We start from the raw sequence: 21,350 nt of genomic DNA on the forward strand, positions 1-21,350 counted from the left end.
ATACTCATTGGTAGGAGTGAAGAAGGTAGTTCTGGATGTACATTGACAGTGGCTAAAATTTATTGACTTTTTTTGTTTAGGCAAGTCTAAGAAGCACATTTATTCTAACTGGAAAGACTACTTAGGAAGGAAAACCATCAGTTCCTTTTGGGCCCTGTCAGGGCAGTTATCACCACAAAAGGGAGACTATACCTCAAGAAAGACTTTTGCCTTTCAAAGTTGTTTGTACCATTTAGAATTTTTACTGTTAGGTACCTGAAATGCTGCTCTGTTTGCTACACATGGAGTAGCTTGAGATTGTATCTCTGAGTGCCTTTCCAAGCAGCTCTTTTACCTGATGCCAAAGATGGACCTTTAATAAAAAACTACTAGTTCTTACCTGGGGTGCTTTAGAAGTCCTTGAGGGGCTTATTATCACAAAGATTGGGAGACTCTAGAGACATTCAGTGGGCAAACACTGACCAGAGATACTAAATAAGTAACTTCCAACATGCCATTAGATAATCTTTCACAAAGAATTGCACATCCCACAAGGTTCCCAAGTGTTCACATAACTGAAAACTTGAGCCTAAAATTTATTTTTCATATGAATCTCCAGAAATGTTTACATGGGTGTTAAGGAACACTTAATTTTTCAGGAATGTAATACTTGTGTAAACAATCTCCTTCACATTAGAGCACTATATTGACTTAATTATACATCAATTTCATTTTTAGATCTCATAGAATGAAAGGAGGCATTACATCTGATGGGGTCTAAGGCCATGTTCTTGACTGACAGATTCCTTTGGACATGGTATATGACAGTAATTTGCAAAAAGGGGTGGGGGAGACTGTTGGAAAACTTTTGGTAAATAATTCTTCACACTTAACTAATATAGGAAAGATAGTCACCCTTCTGCTTCTGAAGGTGTCAGCATTTAACCAGAACTGTATCAGAGAGTATGGGACAAGGCAACTCATTCAGGATTAAACAGGAGAAATGTAGAAAGAGTCCAATCCTGATTGATTGTCCTTGGTAATAGTATTTCATTATACTAGCCCTTCCAAATCCTGAATTTTGGCCAGTGTTAGAAACCTGAGTGACTTTTTAGGTCAGGGAATTGGGAAGTAGGATTCATGTCCTATTCCTGAAGCTAAATCTCCAGAGCATCACTCCTCAAAAACAAGAGATCAAGATGCTTTTTGTATTTATTTAAAAAAAAAGAATGATCAAAAAAAAAAAAAAAAAAAAATCAACAAGGACACAAGTGCCAGTCACAGAACAGAAGATAGCTAGAAAAATATGCCTTAGGGAAGTTAAGGAACCCTATTTTAAAGCTGTATATTCCAGCTATTTTTCCATTGATATAGTTACTCGTGCCCTACCTCCCAATGTGACACAGCTGGCTTGCCTTGCAAAGCCTCAGTTAAAGAACACCTTGTTAGGTATTTAACAGGCTGGTGTAGTAGTTCTCAGTTAACTAGAAGGATCCCATCCCCGTATGATCTCATTCCAGGTCTATGGCTGACTACCTTCATTATTATGTTTCGAGGTAGTTTCACCTCTTGAAAATATGGGTACTAAAGCACAAAACATTGTTTCAATAATTATCCATAAATCATCCTCCCTCCCCACCCTTTACATGCTGCTGAAAAAATGAGAAAGTACTATGAACTTTGTATGGTTGAAATTCTCATTAATTATTAGCTAATTCTCACTAAATTTACATATTAAGGAAATTATATATAGAATACTGCAAAAACACAGTAAAAGACTGAAGTTTGCCCATTTCTGCTCAGGAAATCCCTTCACTCCCAAGCGTCGTATTTTGACTCCAAAGTTTATTGTTACTACTGTTTTTCCTCCTTTTGATCTTCCTTTTGTTCCCCAGTGCCAGAACTTCCAGAGCCTTCTCGCTCAGATGCCATCTGTTAAAATATTTGAGAGCAACTCATTCAGTATTAAGTCTGACAGTTTGTACTTTGATAAACTAAAAAAATGGAGGAGGCATATCTAGCCTATTCCACTCTCCCTCCCTCCTTGTACATTATTGGTGGTTTCTGTGCAGCCCTCCTTCTGACTGCTATCACCCTCCCTCCCAATGCAGAGTCAAGAATGCAAGAGTATTTCCAACTCCAGTACTCCCAGTTCCAATAAAATGGCCATGTACACTGCCATCAGTAACAACAGTAATCAACAGTTCTATTAAGATCAAGTTAGGGATGTGCCCTTCAGCCCTTGTACCTTTTTGTATGCCATTTCGAAGAGCTTCAGTGATGCCTGCTGAAGGGAAGATGCTGCCTGCCTTATGTTTTCTCCTGTTTCGCTGTCTTTCCGAGCCAGAAGTTCCCTCATTTTGGAAATCTCTTCTTTTAGCTTATTGCACTTAAAAACAAAACCAAAAAACCAAACTCTTTTTCTGGGTTTCTTATCCCATTTTATGTAGCAGTAATAGAAACATTAAGAAATTCCTATCACCGATAGAGGATTCATCTTTAAGGTTTTTTTTTAAAACTCATCTTTAGAATTATATCTCCATTTCCTTATTTATAAAATGGTCCCAAATCAAAGTTTTTGTGAAAAATGGGAATAAAAAGCCTTGAGAAACAAAAAATATCACTGAATTCTTATCAAGACTCACGGAGAAAAACTTAAAAAGGGTGCTTGGGTGGCTCAGTTGGTTAAGCATCTGCCTTTGGCTGTTGGGAGTCCCACGGTCCTCGGAATGAGCCACACATTGGGCTCCTTGCTTAGCAGGGAGTCTGCTTCTCCTTTTCCCTCTGCTCTTACCCCCTGCTTGTGCTTGGTCTCTCTCAAATACACAGAATCTTAAAAAACGAAAAAATCCCACTTCACTGCCATTGGTGACAATGCCTAACTTCATTAACTATTTTAAAAGAGGACTCACTTCATCAGCAGGCAATTGGTCCTTGAATTCTTCCATTTTTGTTTCTGTGTCATGAATAATTCCTTCAGCCATATTAACAGCTTCAACTCGTTCCTAATAAAAATCAGAAATTTAGTATGAAGACTTCCCAATCAAGCAATTGGTTGAATGTCCCCACCAAGCTAGACAACATGCTTAAGTGATGCATATAGTTACAGAGTAAAAAAAAAAACAAAACCAAGTTATTGTGGTCTGAAAGAGTCTAGGATGTCTGTAAGTGATTACAGCTGGACTGGAGAACATAAGAATTCTGATACTGAAAGACTGAGCATAAGAAAGGGATTCTACACAAAAGTTATGAGCAAAGAGAGGAAAAATAAATTCATGTATCCATATTCCCCCTTTCACTTCCCAACTGCAAGAGCAGAAAGTAGTTACCTTCTTTCGCCGGTCTTCTTCCGCATACTTTTCTGCATTTTTAACCATATTTTCAATATCATCTTTGCTTAACCCACCGGAAGACTGGATCACGACTATAGTGAGAAAGAAAGGCATCTTATTATTATTTAGGTAAAAATATCTGCTTATTCTATTAAGAAAAAGAATACACCTGTACAGAGTAACCAATTTTGATATGTAATAAAAAGAATACTCTTGTCCTTATAATATAAAAAGGAGGGGCCTGGGTGGTTCAGTGGGTTAAGCCTCTGCCTTTGGCTCAGGTCATGATCCCAGGGTCCTGGGATTGAGCCCCACATTGGGCTCTCTGCTCAGCAGGGAGCCTGATTCTCCCTCTCTGCCTGCCTCTTTGCCTACTTGTGATCTGTGTCTGTCAAATAAATAAAATCTTAAAAAAAAAAAAAAAGGAAACCAAGGGTCTTGAAATAACATAGATTAACCGACTTGCCTGCCTACCAACACTTCACTGATCCAGAAGCCCAGTGCCTGCCTATTTGAGGTAATAAACACCATACCTGTTTAATGTAATCTGCCAACCAAGGAGAAAAGGAACAAAGAGGATTCATCCTCCACTAAGGGTGGGGGTAAAGCTATGTACAACATAGAAGATCTGTTTCTCAAACAAAGGAACTTCAAGGTCCCTTGCCTCACTCTTACAGTTGGATAAATAAAAACACTTACTCTGCTGCTCACGTCCTGTACCCTTATCTTTTGCTGAAACATGTACAATCCCATTGGCATCAATGTCAAATGTAACTTCAATCTGAGGGACTCCACGAGGGGCTGGGGGAATTCCAATCTAAAATAAATAAATATACGGAGTTAAGTTCCTCTCATGAGAGGTCCAGTGTTCTATTTCCAAATCTATATAGTCTTACTTGTTCCTAGGAAGAACAAATAAAATGTATAAAAAAACACAAATTCATAATAAGGGTGGTAATTTCATTGCTACCTGAAATAGCTTCGTGACAGCAAGTAGCCATCATGGCTTTATGTATCTGAGGACCAGTGAATGAGAGGAAAAATCTGTTCATTTCACCAAGAACCAATAACAATGCTGAACAGGAGCCAATATCAAAAGGTCTTAAATAGTAATTGGAGATTTTTCCTAACTTTGTTATATTTTCCTGGCTCTTGTGTTCATCAATTTCTTAATGAAGTTCCTAAGACATCAGATAACAAGCAACACTTTCAGGTAAAAATCAAAGTCAAGGTAACACAGACTAGGTCCCCGTGTGTTTTAACAGTTTTTTGTGGTATCATTAAGGATTAAAATGTAGTCTAACTGTATGGAAAGAGAATGACGAGTACAGTATCCAGGATTCCTGATACCTACCAAAGTAAACTGTCCAAGAAGTTTGTTGTCTCCAGCCATCTCTCTCTCACCCTGACACACTTTAATCTCCACTTGAGTCTGACCATCAGCAGCTGTAGAAAACACCTAGGAACAAAGAAACTCCCTGGGTTGGCAATCTGAATGGGTTGCTTCCCTTATATAAAGTGCAAACCAAAGAAAGAAACTCACATCTCAACACTTCAGAATCCCAATCCACACCACGTTCAGAATAAAGACTTATTTATGTCTTTGCAGGGAACTGGAGTAGGAGTAGCACAAAGAGTGTACAACAGCTATTGTTTCAGCTAAGCAAATACACTATACAAAGATACATTAGTAAACGGCCTCAAAAGGAGCTAATAAAGTGAGATGCTGAAACATGCTCATCTGAAGAAACAGGTCACAGACATTTTATTTATGCTTAGTCACGCAAAGTCACCATAGTTCTCTTCAGTGATGTGTTGGCAATACACATATCCATTTCCATTTAGTATTAACAGCTTTTCAGAAAAACATCAAAACTGGGAAAGGCGGGAAATAATTCTTAATCTAAGGTTGAGCAAGCCACTGTCCAAGTAGCCTTGCTTGCTATCTAAGGAACCCCATCATACACCCACAAAACAAGTACGTTCTCTTAATCTTGGCCATGTCCTCCTCTTTACTGCCTTTCAGAACAGACAAGTACAGGGAATTTAGTCCCAAATGATGAGGCTCCTTTTTGCAAAGTTACTTAAATCCCCTGAAGAAGAAGATTGATACCCTCCCTCTAATCACTGCTGGCTGACATGTAAAGAAAAATTTTTCAGGAACAACAGAAGAGAACAGAACACAAGATTCTTAGCACTCACATTCAACTAGTATGGACTTCCAAGACAAAAATGAAGTTTTCTAATAAAAGCTCACATAAGGAGGACGCAGTCACGTCCCTCACAGACCCTCGTATCTCTGGGACAATGGAGGAGTAGGTGATTCTTACCTGGCTTTTCTTGGTTGGGATAGTGGTGTTTCTGTTGATAAGTTTGGTAAAAACACCTCCCAGAGTCTCAATACCCAGAGACAAGGGAGTGACATCGAGGAGCAGCACATCTGTGACATCACCAGCTAACACACCTCCCTGAATGGCAGCTCCAATGGCCACAGCCTCATCAGGGTTTACAGCTTTGCTTGGGGCTCGGCCAAAGAGATCCTGTACAGTCTGCTGAACCTAAGCCATCAAAAATAAATAAATAAATAAATAAATAATAAAAGAGTCTGTCACTAACTACTAAGGATAACTACCCAAGAAGGGAAGAGTGTATCCCAAAATCACAGCAAATCTTAGGACAGTCTGCTTCAAAGAGTATTTATTCAAGTTACTATTTCATATGAGTTTTTCTCAATGACTTCAATGTATCAAGTGGGAAATACTCAAATACTTTACTTGACTATCATTCCTAAGCCCTTTTAAGATATGGGAAGAATCGGTGTGCCTGGGTGGCTCAGTGGGTTAAAGCCTCTGCCTTCGGCTCAGGTCATGATCCCAAGGTCCTGGGATCAAGCCCTGCATTGGGCTCTCTGTTCAGCGGGGAGCCTGCTTCTTCCTCTCTCTCTGCCTACTTGTGATCTCTGTCTGTCAAATAATTTAAAAAAAAAATCTTGGAAAGAAAGATATGAGAAAAATCTACGTTTTGTTACTGGGTTTCCCATACAACACTTTAAATTAGAAACAGAGGGTAAAGCGGTGCCTCGATGGCACAGTTGGTTTAGCATCGAACTCTTGATTTCCTCAGACTCTTGGTTTTGGTTCAGGTCAAGACCTTAGGGTTCTGGGATCAGCTGCATTGGGCTCTGCACTTGGTGCAGAGTCTGCTTGTCCCTCTCCCTCTGTTCCTCCCACAGCTCATGTGCTCACTCTCTCAAAAAATAAAATCTTCAAAAGAAAAAAAAAGCAACAGAGGGTGCATGGGGTGAATGGGTGGCTCAACTCATTAAGTGTCCAACTCTTGATCTCAGAACAGGTCTTGATCTCAGGTTCATGAGTTCCAGTCCAGTGTTGAGCTCCATGCGAAGCATAGATTTACTTAAAAAACAAACCACCACCAGAAACAGAGGGTGTAAGACATCAGGATTTAGTTAGTCTAATTCCTCTTCTACAGACCAACTTACAAGCAGTAGTGGTTAATTCAGTAATTCAACACTGGTGCTAATGTGAAGCATGTTCTTCCTGCTTCTTTTATTAATGGTAGGAAAAAGTGCTACTTAAATAGCATCTGGGATAATTTGTTAACCTAAAGATCTCTTCCTGATTCAAAGCTTCTTTTTCTCCAAATTTATTCTGTGCATATTCTCCAAAGCCCAGGAACAACAAAGGAAAATTTCTATCAAGGCCCATGAAAATTCTAATCAAGCTACAGCCAAGAATTGCATCTTCAACAGGTTCTGTGCTCAGTCATTCGTTTTCCACACACCTGTCTTATCAGAATGATGTGTTGATAAAATGCATCACTGCACAAATCCTTGTTGAAAAGATGCAGCCAGAAGCCCAAACACCATGGTAGGAAGACATTCCTGTCCAAAACTGCCCCTAGAGCTAGACAATACCAAGGTTTTAAGCTATCTCTGATGTCAAACTTTGTTTCATTTCTAAAAATACTCCCCAAAATGAAGTTCAGGATCCTCCATGCTACCACCCCAAAGACATCCGATCCTTCCCAATCCTTTTCCTGATACCTTTAATTTAAAAAGAGGCTGGGCACCTGGGTATTAAGTGTCTGCCTTTGGTTCAGGTCATGATCCCAGGGTCCTGGGACTGAACCCCACATAGGGCTCCGGGCTCAGCAGGAAGCCTTCTTCTTCCTCTCCCTGCTTGTGTTCCCTCTCTCTCTGTCCAAAAGAGTCTAAAAAAGAACTCTAGTGAGAGAAGAAACTCATTGCCCTTTCAGGTCACTGTGGCAGGAAAGCCATATATTCATGTCCTTACACAAACCATTTGTCCAGAGAAGACATTATATGCTTGCCCTGTCTGCTTTTCCATGCCAAAGATTCCATGGATCCATACCTTGGGCATCCTAGTCATGCCACCAACAAGAATCACTTCTCCGATGTCACTCTTGCTGACCTCTGCATCTTGCATGGCTTTCTGGCATGGGGCAATGGTTCTCCTGATTAGATCAGTGACAATCCCTTCGAACTGAGCACGAGTCAGCTTCATATTCAAATGCTTGGGTCCAGAAGCATCCATCGTAAGATATGGCAAATTAATGTCGGTCTGCAAAGAAAGCAAGGAGAGCAATAGTTGTGATGTTTCTTTATATATTTCAATTAAAATAAGACCATACTCCCACTTAGAAGACTTCCAAAGTTATAGGGACAGAGAGACCCACTTTAAATGAATGGCCACCAAAGACAATGAGTCCTTAAGATTCAAGCTCTTCTCTTCCCAGAGGCAAAAAATTTAGAATCTATAATGAACAAAGAAGAATGTAGGGATGCTGGGGCGCCTGGGTGGCTCAGTGGGTTAAGCCGCTGCCTTTGGCTCAGGTCATGATCTCAGGGTCCTGGGATCGAGTCCCGCATCGGGCTCTCTGCTCAGCAGGGAGCCTGCTTCCCTCTCTCTCTCTCTGCCTGCCTTTCCATCTACTTGTGATTTCTCTCTGTCAAATAAATAAATAAAATCTTAAAAAAAAAAAAAATAAGAATGTAGGGATGCTTGGGTGGCTCAGTGAAGTGTCTGCCTTCAGCTCAGGTCAGGATCCCAGAATTCTGGGATCTTGCTCAGCATGGAGCATGCTTCTTCTCTGCCTGCTGCTCCTCCTGCTTATACTCTTGCGTGCTCTCTGTTGCAAATAAATAAAATCTTAAACAAAAAGAAACAAAAAACAGTGAAGAATGTAAGAGCAGGGAAAATCCCCACATAGAAAATGAAAAAATGTCCTCCCACTAAACATACGTAGGGAGTCACACTACTGTTTTCAGTCACCAAGTTTTCTAAAACTCAATGTGTGTATACACAATAAAGTCAAAGGCATGCTTTGAACCAAATAACTTGCCCCAAGCCAGGGATTTCGGAGTTTCAGAAGATGGTAAGAAAGCTACAACAAAAATGCTAAAGGTAACTCTGAAGACTGACTTGACTGCCATCACCTTCATGGTAAGTAGCAAACACTGCTATAACCATAGCAGGTAATAGCCATTATTTAATAAACCCCAAATCCTAGGAAGGCCTAGATTCAGAATATTTAGACTAACAAAACTCACTAATCATGCTGAAACACATGTCCTATGGTAGAACCTCAGGAACAAAATTACTTTCCGCCCCCTTCCAATTTCACATCAAAGCAACGCCAACAGGAAAAAGACTAAGAAGGAACAAATCCTTAACCATCTCTCATCAGGTAAACTACCCTAGGCATTTAAATGCTCAATAGCCAGACTTAAAACATACATCCCTTCTATAAAAGAGTGATCCTGAGTACTGCTAAAGAACACCATGGACAATTTCTTCTTTCTTTGCAAAATTTTAATAAAACCAAATCAGAAAATAAAAATTAATGATATAAACATACCCAACAGTACTTTCTGTATTTGTGCTGTTTAATTCAGCAGCCACTAGCCACACATGGCTCATCACTTGAAATACAGGCAGTACAACTGACAAATGGAATTCTAAAATTTAATTTAAAAAATCCTCACACGGACATTTTTTTTTTGAAGATTTTATTTATTTATTTGACAGAGATCACAAGTAGGCAGAGAAAGAGAGGAGGAAGCAGGCTCCCTACTGAGCAGAGAGCCCAATGCGGGGCTCGAGCCCAGGACCCTGAGATCATGACCTGAGTCAAAGGCAGAGGCCTTAACCCACTAAGCCACCCAGGCGCCCCTCACATGGACATTATTAATGTAGTTCTCTCTATGCTATATGTTGACAATTTGAACTCCAGGACTCTCAACCCTCTAAAACCAGTCTGTGACCAAGTTTTGTCCCTTGTCTCTCAAAAATTCAACAGTTTCTCACACTCTAGTCCAGGTCCACATTAGCTTCCCAAGGTTCTCCCACTCAAGCTGCCTCTGCCACAGGAACTCTCCTAACCCAGAACAATTCTTTACTCCACTTCTGCCACTGCACTTGTCATAAGCCACATCTGACATTACTGCCCCTAAATTTTCACAGGGGTGACTGGCTGGGTCAGGGGGCAGTGTGTGCGACTCTTGATCTCATGAGTTTAAGCCCCATGTTGGGTGTAGAGATCTCTCAAAAAAAGTTTTCACTGGTTTATACTCACTCTTGTCAGGACAGACCCAAATCCCAAACCTATAAAGCCTCTATTCTCATATTCCACTTTCTTAGCATGCCTGCTCTCAAACTACTAGCCCTTTCTCAGGTCTTTACCCCAGAGCCTTGTTATTTACTTGACCTTTTATCCTTCTCTTATGAACATCTTTCAGAAACTCCCCTTTTTAGGTCAAACACCTTTATCAGGTTTCTCTTACAATTATAAATGTAACTTTGCTTTTTTACTACATTAACTTTTTTATTTAAAGGTTTTGAGAGAGAGAGAATAAGTGTACATGTACACACAAGCAGGGGGAGAGAGAGAAGAAGACTCCCCACTAAGCAGGGAGCCCAATTCGGGGCTTGATCCCAGAAGCCTGGTATCATGACCTGAGCTGAAGGCAGATGCTTAACTGACTGAGCCACCCATGTGCCCCAATAACTTAATTCAGACTACTACTTAAGACACGTCCTAACCATGTATCAATTTAGAAATCCTCATAACTCTAAGGGAGAAAGCACTATTGTCCTCATGTTAGAGATAAAAGAACAGAAATGTTAAATAATTTATTAAGGCCACACAGCTATTAAGTATTGAAAAAGGACTCGAATCCCATCATTCTGTCTACAGGGCCACTCTTTTTTTTTTTTTTAAGATTTAAAAAAAAAAACTTATTTGACAGAGATATCACAATTAGGCAGAGAGGCAAGCAGAGAGAGAGAGAGAGAGAGAGAGAGAGAGAGAGAGAGAAAAGCAGGCTCCCCACCAAGCAGAGCACTCAATGCGGGGCTCGATCCCAGGACCCTGAGATCATGACCCGAGCTGAAGGCAGAGGCTTAACCCACTGAGCCACCTAGGTCCCCCCACAGGGCCACTCTTAATCACATTACTTCTGGCTTGACTAGTTATTAATACAATGTCCTAATTTTATCTTTGGGGTGCCTGGGTGGCTCAGTTGGTTGTGTATCTGACTCTTGATTTTGGCTCGTGATCTCAGTCCTGGAATGGAGCCCTGCACGGGCTCAGCGGGAAATCTGCTTGGGTGGAATCTGCTCTACCCCTACCCTGCAACGTGCTCTCTAAATAAATCAATCTTAAAAAAACAAAACAAAACAAAACACCTCTATACCACACTGTAAACCTCATGAAGGTGACGCTTCTAGAAATTCATTCTACTAATCTCTAGTTAAACATGCACAAACATTAATATGCAAGAATGCTCAACACAGGGGCGCCTGGGTGGCTCAGTGGGTTAAAGCCTCTGCCTTCAGCTCAGGTCATGGTTCCAGGGTTCTGGGATCGAGGCCCGCATCGGGCTCTCTGTTCGGCGGGGAGCCTGCTTCCTCCTCTCTCTATGCCTGCCTCTCTGCCTACTTGTGATCTCTGTCTGTCAAATAAATAAATAAAATATTAAAAAAAAAAAAAAAAAAAAAGAGTGCTTAACACACTCTGCTTTACCAGCAAAATGTTAGAAAAAACAATCCAAATGCTTATCAGTAAGAATCACACTAAAAACCAACCTCTACCTCCAAAGCAGTGTTGTGTATTCCAACTCTAATCCTAACCATCACATTGCAAAGTTCTGCCACTCTGTATGACAGCAGGGACAAAGCACACCGTAATTATGGATGACTCTGTACTTTGTCACTCTTCATAGCTACTTTAAAAAACTTTTTAAAAATCCACATCTGGGGCGCCTGGGTGGCTCAGTGGGTTAGGCCGCTGCCTTCGGCTCGGGTCGTGATCTCGGAGTCCTGGGATCGAGTCCCGCATCGGGCTCTCTGCTGAGCAGAGAGCCTGCTTCCCTCTCTCTCTCTCTGCCTCCCTCTCCATCTACTTGTGATTTCTGTCAAATAAATAAATAAATAATCTTAAAAAAAAAAAAAAATCCACATCTGGGGGGGGGGGGGGGGACCGAAACAGAAAACTGGGTTTCCCCCCACTAGATGACCCAATGTATATGATCAAATTAACAACTAAAGTAGTCACGGGTTAAGGTTTTCCTGCTGCCACCAGAGATCCCAGAAACAGATCTCCTGCCTTCCATTTTGTTGCCTCTCTGACCCAGATCTAACATGCTTTATATAGTTGTTCTTAGTGGTTATGGCAAACTAAAGCTTCACCTCTTGAGAAGGACTGGACACCACATGCTGACCCCTTCTATAGGCGCTGAGCAACTCTGATGCTAAAAGAAAAGTACACAAGTATCTATATCCCAGCCTTCAGCCAGGTTTCATAGCTCACTTTCTGGATTGCTGATCCAAATAATTAAACCAGACAATTAAGAGACTCACCTGAAGGGCTATCTGAAATGAAGACAATAGCAGTTCTTAGAGAGTCCTATTATTTCTAGGCCAGTGATTCTAATTTTGTATGCTACTAGTCTAGATCTTAAAATCAGTACCTTTAAGGCAAATAAAATGTATTCAATGTAATTCAGATCATTATTATGTTTTGGCTCTGATATAGAAAACCTCTTATTTGGGTGGTTAACAAATTCTGGCTCATCCTTAAAGTACTGCTCCTTTGTTCATGGAGGGCTTTTACACCAACCAGCAAAGTATAAAAAGATCAGACGGACATCATGCAAATTAGAACACAGAATTCAAATAAATTAAGGCTGAAAACATCAAAACTGTTGGGATTTTTCCACATCCCACCTGCACAGATGAGGAGAGTTCACACTTAGCCTTCTCAGCAGCTTCCCGAACCCTCTGAAGTGCCATGTTGTCTTTGGTTAAATCAACCCCCGTCTACAAAATGAGAACACAAAATACTAGCATTAGCGAGCTGATAAATACTATTTTATGATACAGTGATAATGTTAACAACATAAAACAGATCCATCCTTTAATAAATAAGCATGAATCACTTACTGCCTTAAAAATCTGTAAGGAAAAGAAACCTTATTCTGTAAAGGCTATCTGTGCCTGGATCCAAATCGGTTCTTTCCAATCACTGGGTTCTGGCTCAAGACAGGAGTCCCCAGAATTTCTCTGCCAATATTATACACAGTACCATATCCTTCTTAATCTGTTTATTCCCAAGCTGAAGCTACAATAATCAGAGTATTTCATTCCACTCATGAAATGAAATGCAAATGCAAATGAACTGAAATTCAATTGTTTCAGCGTTGTAGTCAATGTTCTATTAAGGTCAAAGAAAATTCTCAACATTCCAATGTCTACATAGTAACTATACTGGGAACCAACCTCTCTTTTGAATTCCTTCACAATGTGTCGTAGCAAGGCCTGGTCAAAGTCCTCACCACCTAAGAACGTATCTCCATTGGTGGACTTCACCTCAAATACACCTTTCTGAATCTCCAGGATAGAAATATCAAAAGTTCCACCACCTAAATCATATACAGCAATGCTAGAAAGAAAAAAAAGAAGACCTTATGGAACATGTGCCACTAAAGTATTAATTTTAATAACTAAACCAACATAAACTTGATGATTTCCCCTCAAGAGTAATACTGAAACTGGATAACTGCCTATATGACAGGTATTTTACTACATGGCCCTTATAGCTATTTATAAATACAGAGATGAATTACGTTTTTAAAGGCAAAATTGACAGGACTCTATCACCTGTTTTTTTCTTTCTTTTTTTTTTTTAAAAGCAGTCTCAGCAACCAACTTGGGCTTGAATTCATAATCCTGAGATCAAGAGTGACATGGTCTACCCGACTGGGCCAGCCAGATATCCCCAAACACTATTTTAAATAAATACTTGACAATATGAATACCCCCCCCCAAAAGACTACAGCCCAGTACTTTCATGGTTCCATGAATGAGTTTACTACACAAACTTACATTTTGTCTTCTGATTTGTCTAGACCGTAGGCCAGAGCAGCAGCTGTGGGTTCATTAATTACTCGAAGCACATTTAGTCCAGATATCTGGCCAGCATCCTTAGTGGCCTAAAGGAAAAGAAAAAAGCATTTTCCACCGTGTGTCCTAAGTATAAAGTATTTCCTGAACAGGAAAACCAACTGAACTCACCTGTCTCTGAGAGTCATTGAAATAAGCTGGAACAGTGATCACAGCATTTTTTGCTGTATGCCCCAAGTAATTTTCTGGAAAAGAATTAAAGAATGAAAACAATCCTGAGACTCTGTCAGATGAAACAGTTAAGAGAATTACTCATGTAGGCTAACAACTTGTGTTATCCTCTTGGAGCCACAGACAACTCATAAGTTTCTTCGCATCTGACCTAACACCAAGAGAGAGCTCGCAGAAAACATTCCAATTAAAGATAGTGGTTGAAAACCCAGTATCTCACCTTTAACATTATAGTGAAGATTCCCCAGCTATAATGACCTATTCTTAGACTTAAAACAGCCACTAGTTTCTCCAAATGGGAAGTTTTAAATTTTACTTAGCAGAGCTTAAAGATTAATGTGTAGTCTTCTGTCTTTCAATACAGAATACCACCCCTCTATCCTGAAAAAGCTAAACCACCATTAGGAAAACTCTGAAGATAAATTCATTATGTGGGAATGTGTGAGGAGGAACAGTGCCATTTCTAGGTTTTCTGTCTAACAACCACCACAGACTCATCCAAGGGACATCGAGGTATGTAAGTGAAAAACCATCCAGTTCTTCAAACTTTCCCAGATAGGAACTAAATATTCTCACCTGCAGTCTCTTTCATCTTCATCAACACGAACGCTCCAATTTGACTTGGAGAATAGAGTTTTCCATGAGCTTCAACCCAGGCATCTCCATTGGAGGCACGGACAATTTTAAAGGGCACATTTTTACTGAAAGACACAAAAATTGCATTTGAAAAAATGTGCATGTACAACCTATCATGACAAGGCTACCATATACCATGAATGCCCATCCTCCATCCCAAGAGATCCATGGCCAACAAACAAAAACTTGGCAGGAATCCATTTAATGAAAACCTTTAGAAAGTAACCATTAACACGTAAAAACATCCTGGTGAAACCTGAACATTATTTCCTGCTGAACAAAAGATCTGTGCTGCTGCTCTGGCAATGGTTAGAGAGTTATCTAATGACCCAGCAAGTCCATTACTAGGTATCTACTTGAGAGAAATTAAAACTGATCCTTACAAAAGCCTGTACACAGATGTTTATGGCAGTATTCTTTCTGGTAGTACTCATAATAGCTCCATATATCCATTAACTGACTAACGGATAAACAAAAGTAGTATACGCTTGCCCCTAAACATGGGTTCTAAATGCACTGGTCCACCTATATGCAGATATTTTTGGGTAAATATAATGCTACAAAAATAGTTCCTCCTCCTTAGGACTTTTTAACTTTCTTTTTACTCTAACATACTTTATAACATACAAAATGGGTGTTAATTGGACTATGTTAGTTATCTGTAAGGTTTCTGATTAAGAGCAGGCTATTAGTAGCTAACTTTCTGGGTAGTCAAAATTTATATATGGATGTTCAAATGGATGAAGGCTCAGCACTACAATCCCATACTGTTTAAGGGTCAACAGTATATCCATACAAAGGAATAATATCTGGCCATAAAAAGGAATGAAATACTGATACATGCTATCACCATGGACAAACCTTGGAAATCCTAGGTGATTAACACACGATAAAGCCCATGCCACTATGTACCTTGCCTCTCTCTACCTGGTGTACCAAAGATACACCAATTTATGTCATCCAGAAATGACTAGCTAAATCTTCCCATCGTGTCAGTACATAGCAAAGACCTATTATGTGAAGGCAAAAGAATTTTTTTTTTGAAGGAAAAACCCTTTTGGTAGGTGCAGGACATGCCTCCACAGACAATGTATAAAAATATCAGAAGATGCTCTAAGAAACTTGCTGCAAAAATTTTTTTGTGTGGCCTCTGGGAGTTAATTATGCTTTTCCCATTACTCACATATCTTTCTGTACTTCAGGATCATCATATCGCCGGCCAATGAGACGCTTGGTGGCATAGAATGTGTTGTTTGGGTTGGTGACAGCCTGTCGCTTGGCCGGCATGCCAACAAGTCGCTCACCATCTGCTGTAAAGGCCACAACTGAAGGGGTGGTTCTGGCACCTTCAGCATTTTCTAACACCTAAAACTCCCAAAGACAGAGAGAGAATGAGGTTCCACTCACTACCACCAGTCTCTTTTATCAATCATTTTAAGACAAAACACCTCCCTTATCGTGAAACAAATGTTCAAGAACAGTACTAATGGGCATGCTTTCTGCTCTGTGAATGCTGACATAGTAACCACTATGTCAGGTACATGTTTAAAGTATTTTTACTTTAAAAAAAAAATGTATTACACACACACACACACACACTCAGCTGAGTGCAGAACCAATGTGGGGCTCGATAGCACAACCCTAACACCATGACCTGAGCTGAAATCAAGAGCTGGACATTTAACCAAATGAGTCACCTAGGTGCCCCTAAAGTATTTATCTTTAGTCCTTTACTTTGAAACAAGTGATAACTAAAAACAAAAAAATGAAAAAATAAATAGAAATCAAATCTTTCACAGTAGGATCCTGGAACAAGGTACACTTTCTGCCAGTATAGGGAATTAAATCTACTTCTAGGGGCAACTGGGTGGCTCAGTCAGTTAAGTGTCTGCCTCTGGCTCAGATCATGATCTTGGGGTTCTGAGTTTGAACCCCATGTCTGGCTCCCTCCTCAGTGGGAAGTCTGCTTCTACCTCTCCCTCTGCAGCTCCTCCTGCTTATGCTCTGTCAAATAAATAAAATCTTAAAAAATAAAAATAAAAAAATCTACTACTAAATTTTTTCATGCTGCCTCCTAGTCTCAGGCATTTAAAAAAAAAACCTGCCGGGCGCCTGGGTGGCTCAGTTGGTTAAGCAACTGCTTTCGGCTCAGGTCACGGTCCTGGAGTCCCGGGATCGAGTCCCGCATCGGGCTCCCAGCTCCATGGGGAGTCTGCTTCTCCCTCTGACCTTCTCACCTCTCATGCTCTCTCTCACTGTCTCTCTCTCAACTAAATAAATAAAATCTTTAAAAATAAATAAATAAATAAATCTGCCAAAATAACAATTCAAGAATCCCAAGTGCTCTGCATCTTGAGAGGAACCCAGTGGGAATAAAGGTTTTATGAACAAACCAATGAGGTCCCTCCCTGTATCACAGCAAGAGTTCCTAAGATGCAGCCTACACGTTACGTGGCGCTTCACTTGCTTCTAAACTCTTCCTGCACCTCCGTGGTTCAACAGACTTATAGAAATGCATGACTCAGATAACAGAAATAATCCAAAGAGCAAGTCATCCAAACTGGTCCTAATGGTAACCTAAGTAGTTCTACCTCTAACGGCAGGACATAATTAAATCCTGGAATTGCACCTTGCAATTAAGAACCAAGGTTCACCTCAAGAATTCCTAAAAACAGCTTTAAGAATGTCCCTTATCAGAACGCCTGGGTGGCTCAGTTGGTTAAGCAGCTGCCTTCGGCTCAGGTCATGATCCCAGTATCCTGGGATCGAGTCCCACATCAGGCTCCTTGCTCCGCAGGGAGCCTGCTTCTCCCTCTGACTCTTCCTTCCACTCTGTCTGCCTGTGCTCGCTCTCACTCACTCTCTCTCTCTGACAAATAAATAAATAAAATCTTTAAAAAAAAAAAAAAAAGAATGTCCCTTATCAGGATGCCTGGGTGGCTCAGTTGGTTAAGCGTCTGCTTTGGGCTCAGGTCATGATCCCAAGATCCTGGGATCTAGTCCCACAGTGGGCTCCTTGCTCAGCGGGGGGCTTGAATCTCCTTCTGCCGTTGACCCTGCTTGTGCTCTCTCCCCTCTGACTAATAAGTAAAATCTAAAAAGTCCCTCATCTAAGCCGAAGGACACAGAATTCCAGACTGGGTATTAACTACTACTACTATATGATCCAGAGCTTCCAAACATGCTCACCTTTGCTTGTTTACCTTCCATAACCGCCACACAGGAGTTGGTAGTGCCCAAATCAATACCAACAACTGCTCCCTTGATTGCTTCTGATCTAAAAGACATTAAAAATAACGCTACGGTTAATGTTTTCATAATAGTGGTCTCCAGAACGGTTGCAGGGATACACAAGAACTTGTGCGTAAATAGTTGTGCATTAAATAATCTGTAACTTCTAAGAAATGTGTCACTTTTTTCTTCAAGGAAGAGTTAAGCACAAGTTTAGAGACCACCACTCTAGGATTTAATATTTATTACCTCTCAGAGGAAACGAAGTTATACTTACGCATAGTCCCGCCTTGAAACAATTCTAAAAGCTTCATGACTAAGGCCATTCCAGCCATCCTTTAAAAAAAAAAAAAAAGAAAGAAAGAAAGATAAAAATGCATCAACAAATATGAAAACTTGAGCCTGTTCCCATTATTCTTCTGAAGAACACAAAGTCTAAACCTTCATTCTGGTAACCATAACCTGAAAAGATCAAATCTTATATATAAAAGGTATTGTGGTACTTAAATAGAAGAAAATTTAATTGAGCATGAATTTTCCAAATAAGATGGAACCCCCCCCACACACATAAAATCGTCTTCAATTATAATGGGGTTTCTCAACTTAGCACTACTGATTTTCAAACCTTGGCACTGCTGACTTATGAACCAAATTTTTGTTGCAAGCGGCTGTTCCATGCATTGTAGGATGTTTAACAGCATCCTTGGCCTCTACTGCTAGAAGCCAGTCGGCCCCCAAAATTTTTAAAAATTATGTCCAGACATCACCGCAGGAGGCAAAATTGTTCCCGGTTGAGAATCACTGCCTTACAAAACGCTAACCAGACACTTCTCAATTTCATACTCAGCAACAGTGTACAGGTATCTAGACCCTACTAGGTGTGCTGGCAGCTGTAAGTTGCTCAGAGACATTTCCTAACCTAGCACCTTAAGGGGACCAGGACTGGCAATCCTGGAGTCGTTTAGAAAAGAATTTCGGGAGTGGCCTCAAACCAGGATTAAACCTAATCACAGGATACTCGCAAGCCTTTTTTTAAACGCCATGGTGAGTGCAAAGAGGAGACCAGGTCCTGTTCTCCGAAGACATGTTCAGTCTTACACAGTAAGCAACTACTCCATGGCTATTTCCTGATTTTATTTTTCCTGAAATAACAAGAAAGGACAATCTTACGCCAAAAATTTTTGAGAGAACTACAGACCAATGTTCCTAAGAAAGAAAATCTGTGCTTGGCTTTGACTTTTCTAAGATACTTTCCTTTTTTCTTTTCACCCTAATAACGGGGTCTTCGAGCACACATTTTAGAGGAGGCGAAGAATCACCCTTCGACTTGTAGATTTAAACGAAACCCACAACAGCTGTTCTCTCCCAACTAAAACTGCGTCCCTCGCCCCCAAGGCCAAAACCGTGTCAACAGCCACTGAAAGGACCGTCAGAAACACTATCCGCTACTTCCTAGAATAAAACTATACTCTTTTAAGAGGTGTGACTCAGCAGAACCTGAAACATGGAAGCACAATCCTGAGTTAGACCTTGCAACGGCAGCACTGATTAATGAAGGCTGGTTATCTTCTTCCCACCACTCTGATCTGTGCCGGAGAATTCTGTGCCTGAAGGGCGAGGCCTGCAGCATGAGGTCAAGGCCGTGAGCCCCTCGGAGAAGGCCCAGCTATTCCCTACCTTGTGGCGCGCGGCTGTGGGGCCCCGGGAGGTTGCGGCGCCGACAAGACGAGCAGCCGCTGCTCGGCTGGCACTTATCATGGCGCTAGATGGTGGAAGTACGAAGCGGCAAACGCGTTCGGACGGCTAAGTGCTGCGCGGCGCCCCAGCGGTAGCGCTTCTGGAAACCTCCAACCACGTGGGGTCGGGGGGGCGGGGGTTAGTTGCTGCGGCCTAGAGGACCACTCTCCCGCTGAGGCGCTACTCGTGTTGCCTGACCAGAGAGTACGTGACAGCCACTCCCGGAGTTAGGACGTATGGCTATTAGGCATCGCAGCACGATGTCTGGAAAAATTGTGTCCTTTTGTTTCGGCTGCAACAGGTCTGGGCTCAGTGAGCGGCGAGGGAGCTAAGCGAGGTATAAAGGCATCACTTTGGATAGCCCCGGTCCTCAGCGGCAGGAAAGACAAGGTCACACGGATAAATTACGAACCGATTACAGTGTCCTTGCGTCAGTTGCGTGAGAGGAGGGGCCTGCTGCGCCTGCGCAACTTGTATCCCCTTGCGCACTTAAGGCGCATGTGCACAGGGAGCGGCGGAAACCGGGGGTGGAATCTAACTGCAGCACTCATTGGACGTCCCAGCGCACGTGAGTTTGGCCGGCTTGTAGCCCGGGGCGAGACCCGGCGCTTACACGCCCCTGAGCGTTGACGTTTTTCTCGCTCCAGTTTCTGGAGAAGGGAGCCATCTTGCTCTGGGCCTTTGTTCAGTGAAAATTCTTGGCTCAGAATGTTTGTTGCTCTGCTCTCTTGTTCGTCATTTGGTTGCCTGGTGTGGTAATTTGAACTGCACCTGGGTGTGCAGACCTCGGACGAATTCATGCTGTTTATCACAAGGATCTCTGGGTTCTAACTACTAAAGCAGTCTTTCCTTCATAGTTTGTTGGGTTGAGTTAGGCTAATTGTCGTGCAGACCCCCAAGAGGAAAAATATTTGTGCTGAGGCTCCTAGCCACCCCTCGCTGCCCTGTGCTGGGCTTCCCTGAAGCTCCTCAGGCCCATCTCGAACCTTGTGCCGGTTTCCAGGGGCTGAGGCTGTGTGACCGCTTTAGGTTTTTCAAATAGAGTTCGCTGATGAAACATATATGTACTGGAGTGCCTACCACGTGTCAGACACGATTTTAAGTGGTAGGAGTACAGTGAAAGCAAAACGTGAATTCACTGGTGAGATGACAGTGAGATTGTGCTTGATTTTGAAGGTGAAGCAGTGCTGTTTTGAAAGAGAGATGCTCTGCTCTTAAGTGATCATGACTGTGTGAGGCATTCTGAACGAAATGGGGGAAGTTTGGGATGGAAAGAAGGTAACTAGAGTTTGCATTGTGAGGGGTTGGAAGTGGGAGTAAGAAAATAAATGTCGGGCGCTTGGGTGGTTCAGTGGGTTAAGCCGCTGCCTTCAGCTCAGGTCATGATCTCAGGGTCCTGGGATCAAGTCCCACATCGGGCTCTCTGCTCAGCAGGGAGCCTGCTTCCCTTCCTCTCTCTTTGCCTGCCTCTCTGCCTACTTGTGATCTCTCTCTGTCAAATAAATAAATAAATATCTTTAAAATTTTTTTTAAAAATTAAAAAAAAAGAATAAATGTCAAACATAATGTTGGTTGCAGGTGAAATTCTAAAAACAAAACAAAAAAAACTAACCCCACACTCTTACCTAAGTCTTATCTCTTATTTATTATTCTAACTAGTCTGCTTATGTTCTATCATTTCTTTTGTTTTTTAATTCCCTAAGACGTAGACTTTTATGAGGCCATCGAAGTTACAGGCTAATGACCGCTATTTGTAGAGATT

General features: G+C 41.4%; 1 protein-coding gene and 1 non-coding gene across 2 annotated transcripts; both read right to left on the reverse strand.

Annotated features, from left to right (window-relative positions):
* Nucleotides 1-562: 562 nt before the first annotated feature.
* Nucleotides 563-19,718, reverse strand: HSPA9 (heat shock protein family A (Hsp70) member 9). The gene is made up of 17 exons (XM_059174695.1): nt 19,529-19,718; nt 18,129-18,187; nt 17,810-17,897; nt 15,804-15,985; nt 14,561-14,685; nt 13,925-13,998; nt 13,736-13,842; nt 13,130-13,292; nt 12,578-12,670; nt 7,703-7,912; nt 5,642-5,869; nt 4,666-4,770; nt 4,011-4,128; nt 3,309-3,403; nt 2,892-2,984; nt 2,228-2,368; nt 563-1,911 (listed from the first exon to the last, which is right to left on the reverse strand). The coding sequence occupies exons 1-17, from the start codon at nt 19,607-19,609 to the stop codon at nt 1,834-1,836; spliced, it is 2,040 nt and encodes a 679-aa protein (XP_059030678.1). The 5' UTR covers nt 19,610-19,718; the 3' UTR covers nt 563-1,833.
* Nucleotides 7,085-7,155, reverse strand: LOC131832902 (small nucleolar RNA SNORD63). The gene has a single exon (XR_009354246.1). It is a non-coding gene; the product is annotated as a small nucleolar RNA SNORD63 (small nucleolar RNA).
* Nucleotides 19,719-21,350: the final 1,632 nt, after the last annotated feature.

This window comes from Mustela lutreola, chromosome 5, assembly GCF_030435805.1.
Source record: "Mustela lutreola isolate mMusLut2 chromosome 5, mMusLut2.pri, whole genome shotgun sequence".
Classification (NCBI taxonomy): domain Eukaryota; kingdom Metazoa; phylum Chordata; class Mammalia; order Carnivora; family Mustelidae; genus Mustela; species Mustela lutreola.